Source organism: Prosopis cineraria, unplaced genomic scaffold, assembly GCF_029017545.1.
Source record: "Prosopis cineraria cultivar Desert tree isolate PC_DT_omini unplaced genomic scaffold, ASM2901754v1 PC5, whole genome shotgun sequence".
NCBI classification, from domain to species: Eukaryota; Viridiplantae; Streptophyta; class Magnoliopsida; order Fabales; family Fabaceae; genus Prosopis; species Prosopis cineraria.
Genome location: NW_026555336.1, coordinates 885,124 through 903,645, shown reverse-complemented (window position 1 = coordinate 903,645; position 18,522 = coordinate 885,124). Strand labels below are relative to the sequence as shown.

At 33.7% G+C, this 18,522-nt stretch overlaps 2 protein-coding genes across 8 annotated transcripts; one reads left to right on the top strand and one right to left on the bottom strand.

Moving 5' to 3' along the window:
* The first annotated feature begins 2,182 nt into the window (after positions 1-2,182).
* Positions 2,183-4,816, top strand: LOC129311612 (B-box zinc finger protein 18-like). 6 transcript variants are annotated; one of them, XR_008593333.1, is made up of 7 exons: positions 2,183-2,418; positions 2,501-2,620; positions 2,831-2,927; positions 3,008-3,123; positions 3,217-3,459; positions 3,786-3,897; positions 4,166-4,816. XR_008593333.1 is itself a non-coding variant. In XM_054953973.1 (6 exons), the coding sequence occupies exons 2-6, from the start codon at positions 2,528-2,530 to the stop codon at positions 3,840-3,842; spliced, it is 606 nt and encodes a 201-aa protein (XP_054809948.1). In that variant the 5' UTR covers positions 2,184-2,418; positions 2,501-2,527; the 3' UTR covers positions 3,843-4,816. The 6 variants fall into 6 exon arrangements, 3 of the variants coding, with proteins under 3 accessions (XP_054809948.1, XP_054809947.1, XP_054809949.1); XR_008593332.1 differs by having other exon boundaries at positions 3,774-3,897; XR_008593331.1 differs by having other exon boundaries at positions 2,184-2,418; positions 3,774-3,990.
* A 2,039-nt stretch (positions 4,817-6,855) lies between these two features.
* LOC129311888 (PHAF1 protein At3g51130) lies at positions 6,856-14,146 on the bottom strand. Of its 2 annotated transcripts, none has more exons than XM_054954373.1 (15): positions 13,944-14,146; positions 13,355-13,437; positions 13,075-13,149; positions 12,311-12,378; positions 12,130-12,235; positions 11,994-12,054; positions 11,738-11,904; positions 11,482-11,544; positions 11,229-11,276; positions 8,221-8,334; positions 8,031-8,130; positions 7,843-7,922; positions 7,492-7,596; positions 7,325-7,380; positions 6,856-7,231 (listed from the first exon to the last, which is right to left on the bottom strand). In XM_054954373.1, exons 1-14 carry the CDS (start codon positions 14,125-14,127, stop codon positions 7,333-7,335), a joined length of 1,302 nt encoding a protein of 433 aa, XP_054810348.1. In that variant the 5' UTR covers positions 14,128-14,146; the 3' UTR covers positions 6,856-7,231; positions 7,325-7,332. The 2 variants fall into 2 exon arrangements, with proteins under 2 accessions (XP_054810348.1, XP_054810349.1); XM_054954374.1 differs by having other exon boundaries at positions 7,843-7,919; positions 13,944-14,143.
* Between the last annotated feature and the right edge of the window lie 4,376 nt (positions 14,147-18,522).

Sequence of the window (18,522 nt, the reverse complement as noted above, 5' to 3'; positions counted from 1 at the left end):
ATTAGCAAGATTTAGTTCTTTCCCAACAAAAAGGCATTGGAATGGAGTTAAATACCTATTTCGATATCTACGAGGAACAATTGATATGGGATTATTTTATTCTAATGAATTTGGATCACAACTTATTGGTTATGCAGATGCAGGATTTTGATTAGATCTACATAAAGGTAGATCACAAACTGGATATTTATTTACTTGTGGGGGTATAGCAATATCTTGACATTCAACAAAATAAACTTTAGCTGTTGCCCCATCAAATCATGCTGAACTAATTGCAATTCACAAAACAAGTAGAGAACGTGTTTGGCTAAGGTCAGCGATCCATCATATCCAACAGATGTGTGGTTTATTGTTGGAATAAAAGATTCCAACAATATTATTTAAGGATAACACAGTGTGCATAGCTCAATTAAAAGGAGGATATATCAAAGAAGATAGAACAAGATATATTTCTCCAAAAAAATTTTCACTCATGACCTTTGGAAGAGCGGTGATATAAATGTTCAGCAAATTCGCTTATGTGATAATCTTGCAAATTTATTTACTAAGACACTACCAACTTCGACATTTGAGAAGTTAGTGTATGGAATTGGAATGCACAGACTCAGAGACATAAAGTGATGATGTCATTAAGGGAAATGGAGTGATACTATTACCAGGGGGAGATTATAAGGTGTAAATATTATGTTGTACTATTTTTCCCTTTTTAAGGTTTTGTTCCACTAGATTTTTCTAGAAAAGTTTTTAATGAGACAACATTAGTGAATATTTAAAATATTATGTACTTTTCTTCTTTCATTAAGTTTTTATCCCATTGAATTTTTTCTAGTAAGGTTTTAAGGAGGCGCAATGTTTGTTATGGATATCCAAGGGGGAGTATTATAATTATTTTGTCATGGATGTCCATAACTCATAACCCTTAGGAATCCTTTATTCTTAATGTCCTCATGAATGACATGGAAGGAGTTTCTATTCTTAATAGCTTATAACCTTCAAATGTTACATAATACACCATTATAGGCCTCATTATATCTTTGTAACATTAGAGTAGGACTTAAATGGTTGGAGGCCTATAAATAGAGACCATGTCCAAAGCATATGTACACTAAGGAATAAGAATTCTCCTCCATTGTTTTCTCTTCATTTTTGTTGCATTATCTTGTCCATCTCTACTTTTCATATTAACTATATTTTACAACATCTTATGATTTATAAATGATAGGGACTAGAGTTTTTCGGCACATTCAAATTAAAATTATTAGAAGGGAAGAAGTTTCACAATCTTTGAACATCCAAATTTTATTTAATTTATTGCTTTTGTACTCCTATGAAAATAGTTCAAGATAAAAACTGGACTTTAACGTTTAATTCAATATATTCAATAAAATTGTTTATCGAATTGCACCATTTATACAGTTTGACAATTGAGACCCGATTTCATATAATCTACTGAAAATGAGTCTGATTTATATATATGGTGACTGAGATTGAGCAGCTTTCAAACTGAAGGAGAAAATATTTTTTAAAAAATAAATTTTAATAGTGAGAAAGAAACCTTCAGAAAAAATGGACTGTGTCGAAACTTTCACTCGAGGGCAGTGAAAAAGTATTCACATATACATGCTTTTTATATTTATCTTTCGATTTCTTTATTATTCATCTTTTTTGGATAAAAAAATTGCAACATGTTCAATCATTTATGAGCTAGAAAGAAATTAGGATGGAGACATTATAAAATACTCCCTTCGACTTTTATTATAGCATATTTTTAACAGTTTTATGTATTTTAAAAAATTAATTTTTTTGATATCGTAAAAAGGTGAAATATATTTTTATTTTTATCCTTAATTTTAACTAATAATATAATTATGTTAAATATTTTGATGCTAATTAAAAATAAATAACATTTAAAAAATAATTTAATTATATTAAATATTTTTATGTTAATTAAAAAGAAATAAAATTAAAAAGTGATTTAATTATTATAAAATATTTTATATTTTAAATTAAAAATTATTTTTAAAAAGTGTTTTATAAATAAGAGGAAGTACACGATCTGCAGCATAAAATAGATGACAATACATGGATGTTAATTATTTGTGAAATGAATTCTTATAATATGATAAAGTAATTTTGGAATAAAATAGGAGAGAAGTTGGTATAATCCAATTTTGAAAAGTGGTGGGTGAGAATGAGGGGCGGGGAGCTGTCAAAGGCACAGTGGGTTTGGATTTGTGGCTGTGAAGTTACTTGGAGTTGAACGCGATTGACACACACTCCTTTATTAACACTCCCATTCACCTGTGTATAAAGTATGGTTTCTTCTCGTTGCCCCAACACTCATCTGTCTCCAAGGTCCCCCACCTCCAAATCTCTCCAAAATAACCATCGAATCTCTATCACACCCACATGGATTTGGTGATTCTCTCTCCCCTTCTCTTTTCTCCGTCCTGCTTCTTCTTCTCACTTCCTTCGCTTCTCTTGTATTTCATACTTCCAGCAATGAAACTGCCTCCGCCTTTCAATTATGAGAACGCTTTGTGACGCTTGCGAGAGCGCCGCCGCCATCGTTTTCTGCGCCGCTGATGAGGCTGCCCTCTGCCGTGCCTGTGACCACAAGGTAGCTTCTTTTACCTGTTGAATCGCTTAACAAAGTTGACTGCTGGTATTTTAATTTAAGAACACTGGACTAGAAAAGCTCTTTCCTCCTTTCTATTTCTCTCTCCGCGTATTTCCAATGCTAACTCAAAGGTCATGTTATCCGGTAACGTTGATCCTGGTCAACGATTTTTGAATCAACGGCTTGGAGTTTAATCTATTTGAGTGACAGGTTCATATGTGTAATAAGCTGGCCGGCCGGCATGTAAGGGTTGGTCTGGCGAGTCCTAGCGATGTCCCTCGCTGTGACATTTGTGAAAATGCACCTGGTAGACAGTTTCCTTTCTCAATCTTTATCCTAATTTATTCTACCTCAAGCTTATGTGATGCCTTTTGAACTTGGATGCAGCGTTCTTCTACTGCGAGACAGATGGAAGTTCACTTTGCTTGCAGTGTGACATGATGGTTCATGTTGGGGGTAAAAGAACGCATGGAAGATATCTTCTTTTTAGGCAGAGAGTTGAGGTATGCCTCTCCTTCCACCTTAAGCTGTTCTTAATTATTTCTGATCTTGCTGCCATATTTTGTGTTATCTATGTGTGCCTGTTTGCTCCATAGTTTCCGGGAGATAAAACTGGTCTTCCAGAAAACTCAGTTTCACTGCCTCTGGAACCTGGTGGGGCTAAAAGAGGACAAAATCCTCTGCCTAAAATAAATGTGGGAGAGGGACAACAAAATCATAGGTTAGCTCTGGTTGCAGCACCTGAACATGATGCTGACGGTCATGCCATGATGGGAACTAACATGATTGATTTGAACATGAAGCCTCAGAAAATACATGAACAAGCTGCCAATAATCAGGTTAGATTGAATAAGAAGTCAATTTGCTCTGACTAGTTAGAAATCTCTGTCCTAGTTCATACATGCTTAAGATGAATGATTACTTACTTTAAGTTCTAAGAGGCTTGAAGGAAAATAAAATCATTATTCAATTCGCCAAATGTTGTCATGATAACTAAGGTCGTCATGATTCATACGAAAATTAGACAAACTGGAGTTTGGGAATATATTTTAAAAGAGGAGGCATTACAACCATGTCATGATTCAATCCGCCAAATGTTTGATTCTTGCTATCAAGCTCCACTACCGTGCTTAATTAGTCACGTTTTGTCAAGTCTGTTTCCCAGCTTGCCTTGGAGGATCATCTTCAGGTCCCTGCATGTCATATCAGTGACATATTGTGAAAAGCAATGATTATTTCCTTTCCCTGAAGCAACTGACAGAAGTTAACCTTACAAGGTCATTATTATTATGTCCTAGTTATTGTGGGGCTGAGGAATCCCATCAGAATTCATTTTGAAAGCGGTTTTGCACCAGTCAAAAAGAAACTTGGTAAACTTCTAAGTATTGCATCCTTCCAAAACAGCGACTGTAAATTCTTTCGAAACATTAAAAAAAAAAATTCAAATATTTGGTCTAGAGTTACAACAGGTCTATTTCGTTAGCAAGTTGAAACTTGAGCTAGAAGCACCAGCATATTTGTGTGTGATGGTTTTCTTCTTGGCAGCCATAAATTATGCAACTAGTGAGTTCAATTTTTGCAAGCATCTTACGCCATCAAGCCCTGGGGGAGCAAAAGATAGTGACATATTTCTCACGTTGGCAAGTTACATTGTTGGGAAAGTGTAAACATCCTCTTTCGGCAAATGAGGAGTTCAACAGCCAACCCTTAAGGAGCACTGGTATATGTAGAAAGGAGTTCACCTTGGTTATTCAACACCCTGCATGTTTATACTGCACGACTTTTATTTTAATCCTCTGCACTAATTTGTAAGATTGCTTGCGTTCTTGGTTCGAAGGTCTTGTAAGTAAATTGGCTGCCTCTGAAGTAAAACAGTAGAAAAGAGACTTTTTTAAGGGGCATGTTGAACAACATATGATGGTAGAAATTTTAGCTTCCAGATTTTCTACTGCTGTAAATAAAGTGAGCACCTTATTCCCCAAAGATTGAGAATTCGAGATTAGATGTTTTAGGAGTTAAAAGTGACGATGATTTGCAGCTGTGGTTTGTGGCAGCTGTAGATAATAGAGCATCTCGTCTGGCTTTATTAGAACTTTAGAAGACAACCGTTTACTTTCACTGATGAAGACTTTCATGGTTGTAATTTGTAAATACCTTCACTTCCTAATGGAGAGCCGATTCTTTATTTGTCGTTCAGTCATTGTTTCCTTCATTCTTCTTTATTTCTTTACGCATTGAGTAGTCTTTGCAAATGAGACAAGTTACTTGTGTTCCTTGATCGAGTAGTGCTGGAAGAGCTACTGCCACGGATCTTCGTACTTTGACTATTTTTTTTTTGTTTGTTGATAATTGATTCATTAATTATTAATTTTTGTTTATATTTGAGTATAAATGATGGGAATAAATTCTAAAATTAAACAAATTATTTTTTATTTCTATCTTCTAAACAATAGTATGTGTATGGAATTAAATGATATAATCAATTATTTGTATTACTTATACAATTCTATTTTACATCTTCTAAGAACTCTCATTTATTTTAAAATTATCAAGTTATTATTTGCTAAGTATTTAACTTCTATTAATTTGACCCCTCTTTAATTGGAGAAATGAATTTAAGGGGTGGGAAGGGGAGATTTTAATGAGTTAGATTAAAAAAAAAATTAGAGAAATGGGTATCAAAAAATGATTATGAATGTGCGACTTGTAATAAAATTATAAATTTAATTTATATAAATTATAAAAAAAAGTAGGTATGCAACTTAGTAAATTTCTTTTTAAAATTTTAATTTACACAGAATAATAAAGTTTAAATAAGATACCAAATAAATTGAAATTTATAATCCATTTCTCATAAAATATAATTTTTTTATATTTTAATTTAATTTATCACATAAATTGTTGTTTATATTTTTTGTGCCACAAGAGCGCAGATCATCATCTGGTATCAACGTTAAAGAGCTTTTGTATAAAAGGTCTAATATATCTTCAATAGCGAAATTTCAAGTTTTGCCCTTACTATGGATCCCAACTTTGATGTGACATTTTCTTTAAAAATAAAATTTCATCAAGAGAAGGAGAGGAAAAATATGATCAAGTTTTTCCCTCCTCTCCCCCAAACCAAACATTAGTTTCATTTCCTAACTGATAACACTAACTATGATGTGAGTGATTTAGAATAGAGTAACAAATCAATCAGTTAAAAATAGAAAAAAAAATTTTGATTATGTTGAGTAACTTCATGGTACTAGGTATCCTTCGCAAGATAGAATTTGCGTGACCATGATTTAGTTATTCATTCAACGATACAATATCAATCAATTATACGTCATATAGATAGTGTTCCGAGAACCGGACCAATAGGCTTGATTGATTGAATTGAGAACTGGCCTTAAGTTCAGTTTAATTATACAAAGAACCACCATATTTGGGAACTGATTATTTAGAAGTTGCTTAAACGGCCTCAAACTAATCAAAACAGGCAGAACCAATAAAAAAAAAAAAATTGGTCGAATTGGTCCTGTTATTTTTAAATTTTTATTTTTTAAATTTTAATTCATTTTTATAAACAATAATTTATATACATTTGTACTAACTATTGATAAATGAAAAAATGAACACATGCAAGAAATATGCAAAGGAAATATATGTAAGTATATATTTTAAAATTACAAATTATGAAAAAAGCATATATATATATATATATTGAATTAAACTGATGGAATATAGATGGATATCAGTTTTTATTACACATTATTTTGTGTGGAATTTAATAATTCATATATGTTATTAAATATAATTATTTCTTTTTATTTTAAACATGGATTATTTAAAATATATCAAATTATTTATGATTGATCAAACCACAATTCAAATCACATTCTGACCATTAAATTGTGAATTAGTCTTTCAACCGGATCAATGACTGAATTGGTTTTCTTAACATGACGGCTGCATTTTAGGCCTTATTATGCGAGCTAGTTGCCTAGCCTTGCAAAGGTCATTTATTCACCAGAAAGGCAAGGTGATAAAAACTTGGGGGCAAAGAAAATTGGGAGAATTACTTTAAAGGTTCCACACAAGACAACTAATTACTCCTCAGTCCATTAACAATTGGACTCAGGAGAATAACAACCGTTAAGTTCAGCTGTTAATAAACCTGAGAGTAACTAGTTGTCTTGAATTAGACCTTAAAGTAATTCTCCAACAAAAAAAAAAAAAAACTTTTTCCAAGGTTAAGAAAATTACACCTATATAAACAGTTTATATAACACGTACAATTTGTAATGTAACTGTACAATTTTTGTCCTTACCAGTTACCATGATGTTGACGAGTGAATCGTTTTTTTACACGTGACTGTACACACTTTAACACTGCTGCTCCCTGCGAAATCACAACCCTGCTAGACAGTTGCTCGAATGACGAGCGATCGAAGGAACAAAGAATAATTAGCAACACTTAAGGATGCCCACGGGCTCAATCCTCCGAGTGATAACCCGTTAAATCGATACATGCAGCCGAGCAATAATTCGACTGAAGCTGGGAGATATGAAGACATGGGTCTTGTACTGGCTCGCAGCAAGCTACCTTGATCTATACATGACAGTAGCCTGCAATAGAAAATAATTGGTGCTAATCTGTTGCACAAAAAAGGAAGGAAAAAAATACAGAACATTAAAAGACACGTGATTAAAAGGATGCACCGATTTGATTATGACTGGAAGAGAGTTATAGTTGCAATATAACCATTTTTCATCACCTGCTACCATCACCAGAACATAGATTAGCAGTCTCTTCAAATCCACGCACTAAATTAAACTCTAATTGCAAAGGTTAGCTGTATACACTTCAAGAATGAAAAATAACTCACCTCCAATGCAATATTTTGATACCCATACACAAAAGTAGATCCAAATGGATTGCTAGTAGAACCTTGTGTTTGAATGGCAGCTCGCCCACAATCACCAAGAATTTCCTAAAAGATTAAAACACATGCCATCATAGATGAATTCAATCAATTATAAGAGGAAAACGGATATCAAAGCATGTCACATTGTCTTCGCCAAATTATTCAATAGTTGAAAGGCCTAAAAGATTAAAATACATGCCATCATAGATGAATTCAATCAATCATAAGAGGAAAACTGATATCAAAGCATGTCACATTTTCTTCACCAAATTATTCAATAGTTGAAAGGCATAAAAAAAAAAAAAGAACTACCTTAACTTGTTCCCATTTTGTGGAATGTGTTATGACCTTTTGTTTGCTGCCATTTCCATCCAGAAAAGATCCCCCAACTGCTGGAGAGAAAATCAAAATGATCTTATACCTTCCCTTGCAAAAAATCATTACTCGTTTATGCAGTACAAAAGATCAATGTTAAATACTACAAATAGAAGATATCTTACACTCTGAGCCACAGATAACAAAATTGCACTTCATGTATGAATTAAAATCAGCATGACCAGGGTAGTTGGTATGCAACACAAACTTTTTTATTTTGTGACTCTGTAACACAACAGACAGGAGAAAATCCATCACAGAATGGTGAATTATCATTCAATGTACGTAAGTTAAAAGAATGGGATGAGGTGAAACCTGTCCATCAAATAAAATGTCAAGCCCACGAGTAAAATAATTATAGAAGTAATCCCCACAGAGAGTTGTTCGAGGCCGGAGATCAGAGGCAGAATGAATAACCATTTGATCCACCTGCAAGATTAATCTTTCAGTATCCATCCACATAATACTCAAAAGCATTTGATAGTTCTGTATATCACTAATCAATCTGTTCTCATGGTGATACTGGGATTTCACCTCCATAGAATGAAAAGCTAATGCTTAACTTTCAAGTCAATAGTAATAATCCATGGAGAGGGAGAATTTAATATCACGATAACAAGATCAGATTCAATTATATCAAGATAACAAGATCAGATTCAATTTTTTTTTTTCCAAAACTATTAGCCCTGTCTAAAATTACGCCCATGTTACATGTATCATGACAAGATCAGATGAGACAATCCATTACATATTGGTAGGAAATTGTCACAACATACAACTACAGCTGGAATGAAGACCCCTGGAACTAGCCACATGAACTTTGCCATTAATGGTTGCTCAAACATTGGAACTTTTTAACAGGCCAATGTTGAAATACAACAAGACGAAGGAGAAAACAATTACTTCCCCTTTGGACCCAACGCTCATGAAATTGGGTCTTAGGAAGAAAAGTTGTGGGAGTAAGTCCCTGATCCAATTTTCAAAGAGTCTCATGAGTGACATTTTAAGGCCTTACAGTAACAATGAACTGATGCAAACATAATCATAACCAAGAGAATTATTTTCTTGTGGACAATGACTTTGCCAGCTACTTGGAATGCCTAGAAAAATTAGATATGGCAGAGCATGTTAAGTGAGAAGAGACTAATCAAAGAGTGAGCTTCAATTCATGCCCAATGTCTAATTCTCACCTTGAGGACAATTTGAATCTTAACTGGGGGAGTAAAGACAGGATTCCGCCAACACATGCAGCCAAAACATGGAAAGGGTCAAAAGGAAGGAAAGGGGGAGGGATGGTGGAACAAAGGACCTGAAAGTTGATGCAGATAAGTGGAAAAATGAAGGAACAAAAGAAGTGTAATTATTAAGAGGAAGGAAGACTAGTTAAAAAGTAGTTGAAAGGAAAAGCTGAGTAAGGAGTGGCCCTAGAAGAATCCTAGATCTGGTTTTGGTGGGAGAAAGCCATCCTCTTGAAAGTTGGCATTTCTTTTTTTCTTTTTTAGGTTGGAATAGCAAGGTTGGCATTTGTCATTCTTCACTTTCATTTTCTTGTTTTTTTTTTCTTTGGTAGTTGTTGAGCATCTGAGATTTGTGTTTTGTGCTGCTGTGATGCGTATGAAGCCGGATGTAATTAGCAGCAACACATTAGTATGAGTGTTGAGGTTGTAACTTAGAGTAAAAGGTGCATCCATTTGAGTAGTAAGGGTGACTGTTATAGTTTTGTAAAATATTAGTTAGTTTAGTTAGTTTAGATTTAAATGACAGTTATTGGGAATTAGCTGTTGGGGAGTGTGAGTGTGAAGCCTATAAATAATGAGACATTTGATTTGTAAGGCATTCTGAATGAACACATGAGTACTATGCAAGTCCCTATCTAGGTTGCACAGATACAGGTACGAGTATCGGATATGATACAGCATGATACGGTGATACAGTAAATTTTAAAAATTTTAGGATAGGGTACGGGGATATATAAAAAATTTTATATAAATATAAATAATAATGCAACTATTAAAAATGCATAGCAATTCAACCAAATACAAAGTAACCAAAGTGCCATTCTTTTTGTAGCTCATTCATAGAAGATTTACGAGCTGCTGAATTAATACTTCCCCCAAAATTATTAGTTGCAGCCATATCTAATTAAAAAAAAAGAAAATAACATAAACTAAAATAAGACAGGACCAGAACCATTGAGAATCATACTCAAACAAAGTCTAAAATAAACAAAGAGAGCAACAGGTTCTGTGCACATGGAAAGCAAGATATTAAATGAATAATATAAATAATAATCAAACTTCTAAAAAGCAGCAACATAATAAAATAATAAATATGCTTCAGTTTCATGCTATCACAGTAGGCAGAGAAGACGAGTGAGATATTCTAACAAAACTCACTAAAGCAGAGAAGAGAGAAGACGAGACGAGTGAAGGATGAGAAGTCGAGAACCTCGACTAGACCAACGAGCTAAGCAACCACAGAAGACAGAACGAGACGCGACTTGCGAGTTGAGAATGGATGGGTTCACAACAGCACAAACAAGAAAGCACAGACAGGGACGAGAGCGATGAACGAGACCGGGGAGAGATTGCAGGATCTGAAAACATTCAAACTACTGAATGGTTTGCGAATTAGGGATTTAGTCAAATTTTTTACGCAAAACGCAGCGTCCCGTGTAGAAGCCGTGTCTGCCACATCAAAGCCGCGTCCTGCCGTGTCGCCCCAAAAAAAAAAAAAAAAAAACGTGTCGGACACAGACATACTCGCAGGGAGCGAGTGTCCCTGTCAATACATATCGGACATGGATACGCCACCAAAATCAATGTATCCGTGCTTCCTAGGTCCCTATTATTCCTTAATTTCTCTCAATCTCTACTTCTCTCCTACATCTCTACTTCTTCTCTGCCTCATCTCTCCCTTCTCTGACCCTTCTCCAGCCTTTCTGTTCTTCTCTCCTTTCCCTCTCATCTGTCTCATTAATCTTCATCACCCAGAATTATTCTAACAGATCAGTGTCCTGGTCCGACTGTGTCTAGGTGAAAATTGGTGATTATAGCGAGCGATAGTGTATGCTGTAGGCATCTGACCCAGGAGAATATTCTGTTTTTACATCAGTGGTGCAGTGCTTATTGTGTTATTTCAGCAATATATAGTTCAATAGGTGCTCTGACGCTGAATTTGAGGATTCTAAGTTCTAACAATGAAAAAAGATCAGACAGTGACCTTAAAATTTTCAGACATTACTGCAAATTATATCTGTTGATTTCTGCATAAAGTCTACATACAAAGCATTAAGTTCCATTTAAAAGATTACTTGATGGTACCTGCTTCTGATGAATTCCACAGGGGCGACCAAGTTCAGTCCAAACATCCTGTAGATTGCAGAAAGCTATAATTAAATGGAGAAAATAAATAAGGAACTAAAGCATAGCATTAACCTCAGTTCACATAAAAAAAATACTAGATTGACTGCAAGATTGACAGACCAGGAAAAAAAAAACCAAATGGATGGACAGCAAAATAGTTTGATAATGGGAAAGTAAAAGCAGACTTGATTATATGCAACATCAAACTTGCCTGCGGAGATGCACCAAAAGGAATTTGTTGACCACCAACTGTAAAGTACAACTCTTCCCCCAGCTATATTAGATAGAGAAGCAATTAAACCCCGGAACTCCAAGAAACTTAGTAAAATGGAGAAAAAAATTCTCTGAAATCAACAGCTTGGTAAAAAGTAAGCTTCCCAGAGGCATATATGAAAACAAGAAAATATCATCCCCAAGATTCCCAGTATTTGAAGTGTGGACAGACATAGGGCTAAAAGAAGCCAAACCTTAACATGAACCTCTTCCATATAAATGCTGCCAGCAGGTAACGGTGGAGCAGAAGCCTTATCCATTAAGGATCCTACACCAACCTTTTTACCAGAGGAACTATCATATATAGAAACACGGCATGTAACTGGTGTAGTGCCATCTGGAAACTCCAATGGCAATTCCACTTTCATAATAAAAAGGAAACAAAAGAGAACAAATTAGGATATGAAAACCCAATGGTACATTTCAATTTCATGAAAATAAAATAAATACCTCCTCCATCATGGCAGCAGTCAGTATACTGAGTTGGAATAGGAAATGCAAAGGAAAGACCCTAAAAACCAAAATAAGACAAAAAAATTAGAATATAAATATTTATGTATATGAATTACAAATCCCAAATATGTACCGGGTAAAATAGAGTGTAAATGCCTCGATCCTTGTCAAAAATTCCAGGATATGTTGGCCCAAAAAGTGCATAGACAGCAACAAAAGTAGCTAGAGTTGATGGCCCTCTAGAAATTAACATGATGGTCAATAATACACCTATAAATAAAAATATGAGTAAAACTTTAAGTCCACAGACTCACCCAATGAGAGAAGTGGAATAGCGCATTTGAAGCCTCTTCACATCATAGATCTCAATCAGGCGCAGTCTCTAAGGTAGTTATCATACATTAAGTCAATGAACACAACAAAGTCATCTTGTTATGCATGAGCGGTAACAGATAGAAACAACGTGTGAGAACTTGAATTGATCAGTACAACAAGAACCACAAGATAGAGAAATTGAATAATCAGCTCAAAATGAAGAAAAAGACATGGTTGAAAATCCCCTCTACCAACATTTGTAAAATAATACTACAAGCATCCAATCAAAATATCTTCCTGACAGGAATGGAAACGTCAATGTGACAAAACATATGACTATCTTTGTATTTAGGATCCCTAAATGATTTTCTTCATCATCTCCCATCCAATTCAAACATACACATAGGATTAACTCCAATGGTAATATAACCTGTTCTAGACAAACACTGAGAACTAAAATAACCAAGGAGTTATCAAAGAGAATCCTTAAAAATTCAGAACTGATTTGATTTGATTGCGGTCAAGTGTTTTGTTCATGGTATCCCAACATTAAAAACCAAACTATTAGGACGGTCACCATTCCCATCAGACCAGGTGCTATACCAGAAAGAAAGGACAATTACAGTCCACCTCCATAATAAGCTAGTTATCGTTCCTATCAATGACATGATAAAAAAATTTAAACTAGCCAAACTTAACCTCATTCTCATGTTTCCAAGTAGGCTTAGATGCTTAGTAGCTTCCAACAGATATGAACAAGTACCTGGGACCACGGATCAAACCGAAGATGAAAACCATGATCTGGAAAGCTTATAACAATATCCAACTTTAAAGGTTCCTGCACATTCATGAGGTTGAAACAACAATTAAATAAGTCTGGCAGATGTCTCACAGAGACACATCGTTGAATTACAATCAGCCTACGCAGATGCTCCAATATAGAAATCCAGGAAATTCTAAAGAAACTATGGACAATTATTGTATGAGTATACGTGAACATAGATGACAAAAAATCATAAGAAGTCAAACAGCGTGTCACAAACCTCATCAAAATACTTCACATGGACAACATCATATATGTTTGGCTGCTGCTCTATCTGAGCAAATGCTTCACATATGGGCATCCCTGAACAACATTTGAAAAGCTATGCGTAATTAATAATAAACGTACAAGCATAGTAATCTATGGGTGCTCTTAGGATAGACATCTCATAAGCATGAATTTTCATGTTAGCTGAGCCATGGAGAACAATATGGCTTCCAGTCCCATTGATTAAGAGAATTTCAAATAGTCAACCTGTGGTTACAGAGGCATACGCGACTAGTAAAAAGCAAAACCCAGAAAATACTTCAAATGTTACCCATCTTCAGCAAGCCGTATAGGACAAATACAGAATGAATACGAGATATTATGTGATGTTCCTGAGTTCGCTTCAATCGAACGGATCAAATGATAAGAAATTTGGCTAAAAAAAAAAGGATAAGAAAATTTTAAAATCGACTCCTTCACTTTCCTCAAAGAGATCTCAGACAACAAACAAGAAACGATAAAAATTTGAAGCCAATTTAATTAGGCATATGAATGATTCGACAATAAATGGTAACCGCTCAATGAATATGGCAGCGATTTACCAAGTGAGAAGGGACCGATTCCAAGGCCAGGTCTAAGATCAAGAACGATAGCGCCCATGGCAGTGCCCTCGCAACGTCGTCTGGTTCTCTGCAACATAATCGCTAGAGGGGTTACTTGGGGATATTTCTCGGGAATGAAAATCTCCGTCCGTTGCTTTCGCCAATTTGATTGCACAGGAGTCATTTGTGCCCTTTAAAACAAAACGTAGCAAGATGATGCCTCCGCGACACGGGTCGTCAACCTCTGCTATTGGCGACCCTTTTTTCTTTTTTCTTTTTTTTTCCCTCTTTATTAATTATACGCTATTAAATTAAAGCAGATTGCATGAAGCCTTATGTTAAAGACAAGGTACTGAAAATAGACCGATCATTGAACCGGCCAAACTCAGGGGTCATGGGTTCAACTGGGGTCAAATCGAGTCAGACCGGTCATAATAAAATAATATAATTTAAATAAAAAATGTATTAATTCTCAATACGTTCATACATATCTAAGTCTTAATATCTCATATAACATATAATAATAATTCTAACAATAATAAAGTATAACAACACTTCTATATTTTTTTAAAATAAGGTTAACTAAATGATAAAAAAATTTCAATGAGTTAAAATAATAGAAATAAAAATTTATTTTAAAATAAAAGATAATAAATGAAAGTGATATATTTTAAAAATTATTTAATTAAATAATTCAAATTAAAAAATAATATAATATAATATATATTTATACTTTTTGATTTCTTTTTGCTTCTTTCATCCCCTTATCTGACATAAGTATATTTTTTTTTACCCTATGACTCCTATTGACCTATCATTAATCATTATCATGTCAAAAATAAATATACATCTTAGTTAATCATTATCAATTTTTTTTAAATTTCAACCCACCCAACCTGCCTGAACCGAGGGGTTGGGCGGGTTAATCCGGGTTAATCTCGGGTCACCCGGGTTAACTTAAAACAAAATAAAAAAAAACCGGACCGGACACATGGCCGGGTCACCGGTTCACCAGTCGAACCGGCCGGTCCGATTCGGTTTTAAAAATAATGGTTAAAGACTTGTTGATGCCTGCAAGGTCTCCTCGGACGATATTGAATTGAATTAAATATATTCATTTGATGTCAATTTATAACATATTTTTAGATAAAATAATAAAATTTTAATAGGTATATTTTATAATTTTTTAAAATATAAATATAAATTTTTACAAATATTTTTCTTTTGTCAGAAAAGAGATCATTTTATTAATTAATAAAAAATTACAATTATTAATAGTTGGAGAAAAAAAAACTCAAAAGAATCTACATACAAAGAAATACACAAAAACTCACCCAAAAAAAAAACACAAGTAAGGAAGTTTTAATTAAAAAGTTCTTTATTCCAATGATCCCTAAAAATAACAGGCTCAAAATTCCTAACAAAACTTAAATTAGCAAGCAATGATTTAAAAATCAGACCAAACTAAATAGTTGGATTGATTGGATCGTCCAACAAAGCTATTAATGGCTTGGTTTAGACTAAGAAATATCTTTATGATTAAGTTAGATTGGACCAAAGTTGAGCTACTATTGAGCTAGAAATCAGAGTTGAACTGAAAATCGAAACGATTTTTAAAAAACAGACGGTTTTGAATATAATATTAAAAAAGCTTAAAAATTTTAAAAAAATTCAAAAATTAGATTATAATGAAAGCCAACTTTATTTTTAAATAATTCATATGTATAAAATATGATTTGAGATTTTTTTTATGAAGATATTGACAATTATAGATGTAAATATAGATATTTTTGAATCTACTCATATCTAATTTAACTAATATCCACGTATATTTGATAAGTTATAAAATTATAATTCATAATATTATTAATTTATAGTCATTTTATTAACATACTATATATTTTTTCTTTTATTTTTATATATATATATATATTTAATATTATTTTATTTAATTATTATGTTACCGGTTCGGCAGTTGGATGTGCAAACCATGAACCGTTAGCCTTTTTAGTTCAATATTCGATTCGATTCTGAAAATATTATTAGCAAGTATGAGATCAAATGAAAAAGATGTAACTTTCAAAAGTCATCCAAATGAACACATCTTCTTAAAAATCCATTATTACTGACTCACAGTTTTGTTATTTTGACGAACCACCATGAAAAAAGAAACATATTTACATGATTTCCAATCCACTATAATATCCATGGCCAATCATAGTCAACAGAAGACTAGCCCATCAACATACAATATAAGACTTCACAGTCCATTTCTATAGTGACTTTCTTCCCAGCAAAACAAACATTCTAAAATAGCCATGCATTCAACCATCAAGAGAAGAATCATCAACAATTTCTTCTCCCAGCCACCCAAAAATTCTCCAAGAAAATCCCTACACACCAAAATAGTGCTAGCTTGATTCGGAGATTTTTTAAAAGACCCATCCCCGTTGATTCTGATTTTACTTTCAGCAAGGAATTCCCAAGAAATATTTCTGCTAATATGATTCAGTTCAGATTTCATAATAGGACTTTTGTTGACCTCCCCCAATTTTGGAAACTCATCAATAGTTCTTCTAGCCTTCAAAACTACCTTTGGTGCATCCACCTTCTCTCCATTAACCGCATAGTTGCAGCTATACTTGCACGTCCGAATTTCCTAATAAACAGATGCAATTAAAGCTTTGTTAAAAGAATCAATCATCTTATTTTCACAAAACATATTAGCAAACCAAATAGCAATAGTTGAAACATTAAAATTAGAACCAATGTTTTCAAAACCGGACCGGATATTGAACCAAAAAAGTCAGCGGTTTGCGGTTCGTATGGTTCAACCGGTTGGACCAATGGTTAGACCGGTGACGTAATAATTAAATTAAAAAAATTATATATGTATATAATAATCTAAATATAAGAAATACATATGAAATTGCTACTTAACTTAAAAAAAACTAAATTTTTTAAGTTTATCATGACTTAATAAACCACATGATACAACATAATATCAAATGATTAAAAAAATTAGTCTTTTTTTTAAATTTGATAAAAAAAGTTTTTTTAACAGTTTAGTTTTTGAAAACTGGATCCGGTTCCCGGTTCGACCGTCGGTTCAAAACAGCTCAACCCCTAAAATGATTTTCTCATATGAACCAAACCAAAATCCAGACTGGTCGACGGTCGGACCAATTCGACCATCCGATCTAATTCAGTTTTAAAAACACTGATTAGAACTCAAAAAACCCAAACTACAACCAAACAACATGCCCTAACAGAGGAACAAGAAAACAAAAGATGTTCACTTGATTCAACATTCACTAAACAAATAAGACAGCATGCCAAGTCAGAACATTTCCTCCAAAATAAAACCTCCTTAGTGGCAATAGTGTAATACTCTCAATTTTTAGACTAATTTATTTTGCCAAATAAGAATATTACCCCAAATCATTGGCTTTCCATGGGTGGTAATCCACTAGTGAACCTCTAGATATTCTGATTCCTAGATCACTAACTCTTAGAAACCTAGTACTCAAGACAATCCTTTATGTTATCAAATTCAAAGAAATCATCTTCATATTCAAAACATCTAACTCATGGTAGTGGTATTGGTACACATATATGGGCACCACTAAGCATGCTAAAAATTGTGTGGTTGGTTTTGCCTAAACATGCTAGAGAAGTGTTTTCAGACAATATAAAAATACTTGGCTTTTAAATCAAATGGTGAGTTCTTAGAGTCTTTTACTACAATATTCCCTAACGCAAGTGCTTAAAAATAAAGGAAATTGAGAGATAAAAAGGAAGAAAAAGACTTGCATTGTCTATATAATGACATGGCCTTTTTCCTAAATATGTCAAGCTTAAACTTGATTATATACCTATTTATTTAGCATGTTTAAACTTAACTTGAAAAAAGAATTTGATACTATCATAAATCTAGGTTTAGACTTTAGGTCTACCTTTCAAGTTCAAACCCACAAAGCTAAAGCTGGATTAATTTTCACCTTGTCAGGTTTCAGGGAGGTTTGATATTTGAAGATTATGAATAGTTATTTCTTCTTGAATCATTGTTGTTGTCATTTGGGAGATAGGAAATGAATTTACTTCCCCGGGTGGCACAATCAATTTTGAGAGAATTCGGGTGGGATTCACGACCTTTACTACATCTCAAGGATCTCGCATAAATTGATTGAGGGACAATCCTCAAAGATCTCCATGTTCGTTAACTCCTTCTAGTTAGAATAAATAATCTTGAATACGAAAGATCCTCAAAGATCCTTTGCTCTATGGAGAAGGGTTCAACTTTGCAGAGCTTTATTTTTAACAATTATCAATTAGGTTCACAAATGGAATAGTCTAAATTGGGTTCATTACAAATGGTGCTTATGTTAGTCCAAGAAGCTTTGATTTTCACTGCCAATGCTCAACAAATATAGAAACTCAGTGACAGTCATATATAGGGGTGTTCAATTTAAACTCATCTCGATTGGCTCGATATCATCCCGATCATATTAGGACGGGTCTTGTCCCGACCTGAAAATAATCGGGACGGGACTTTACGAGATGGGACAAAAAAGGGGTT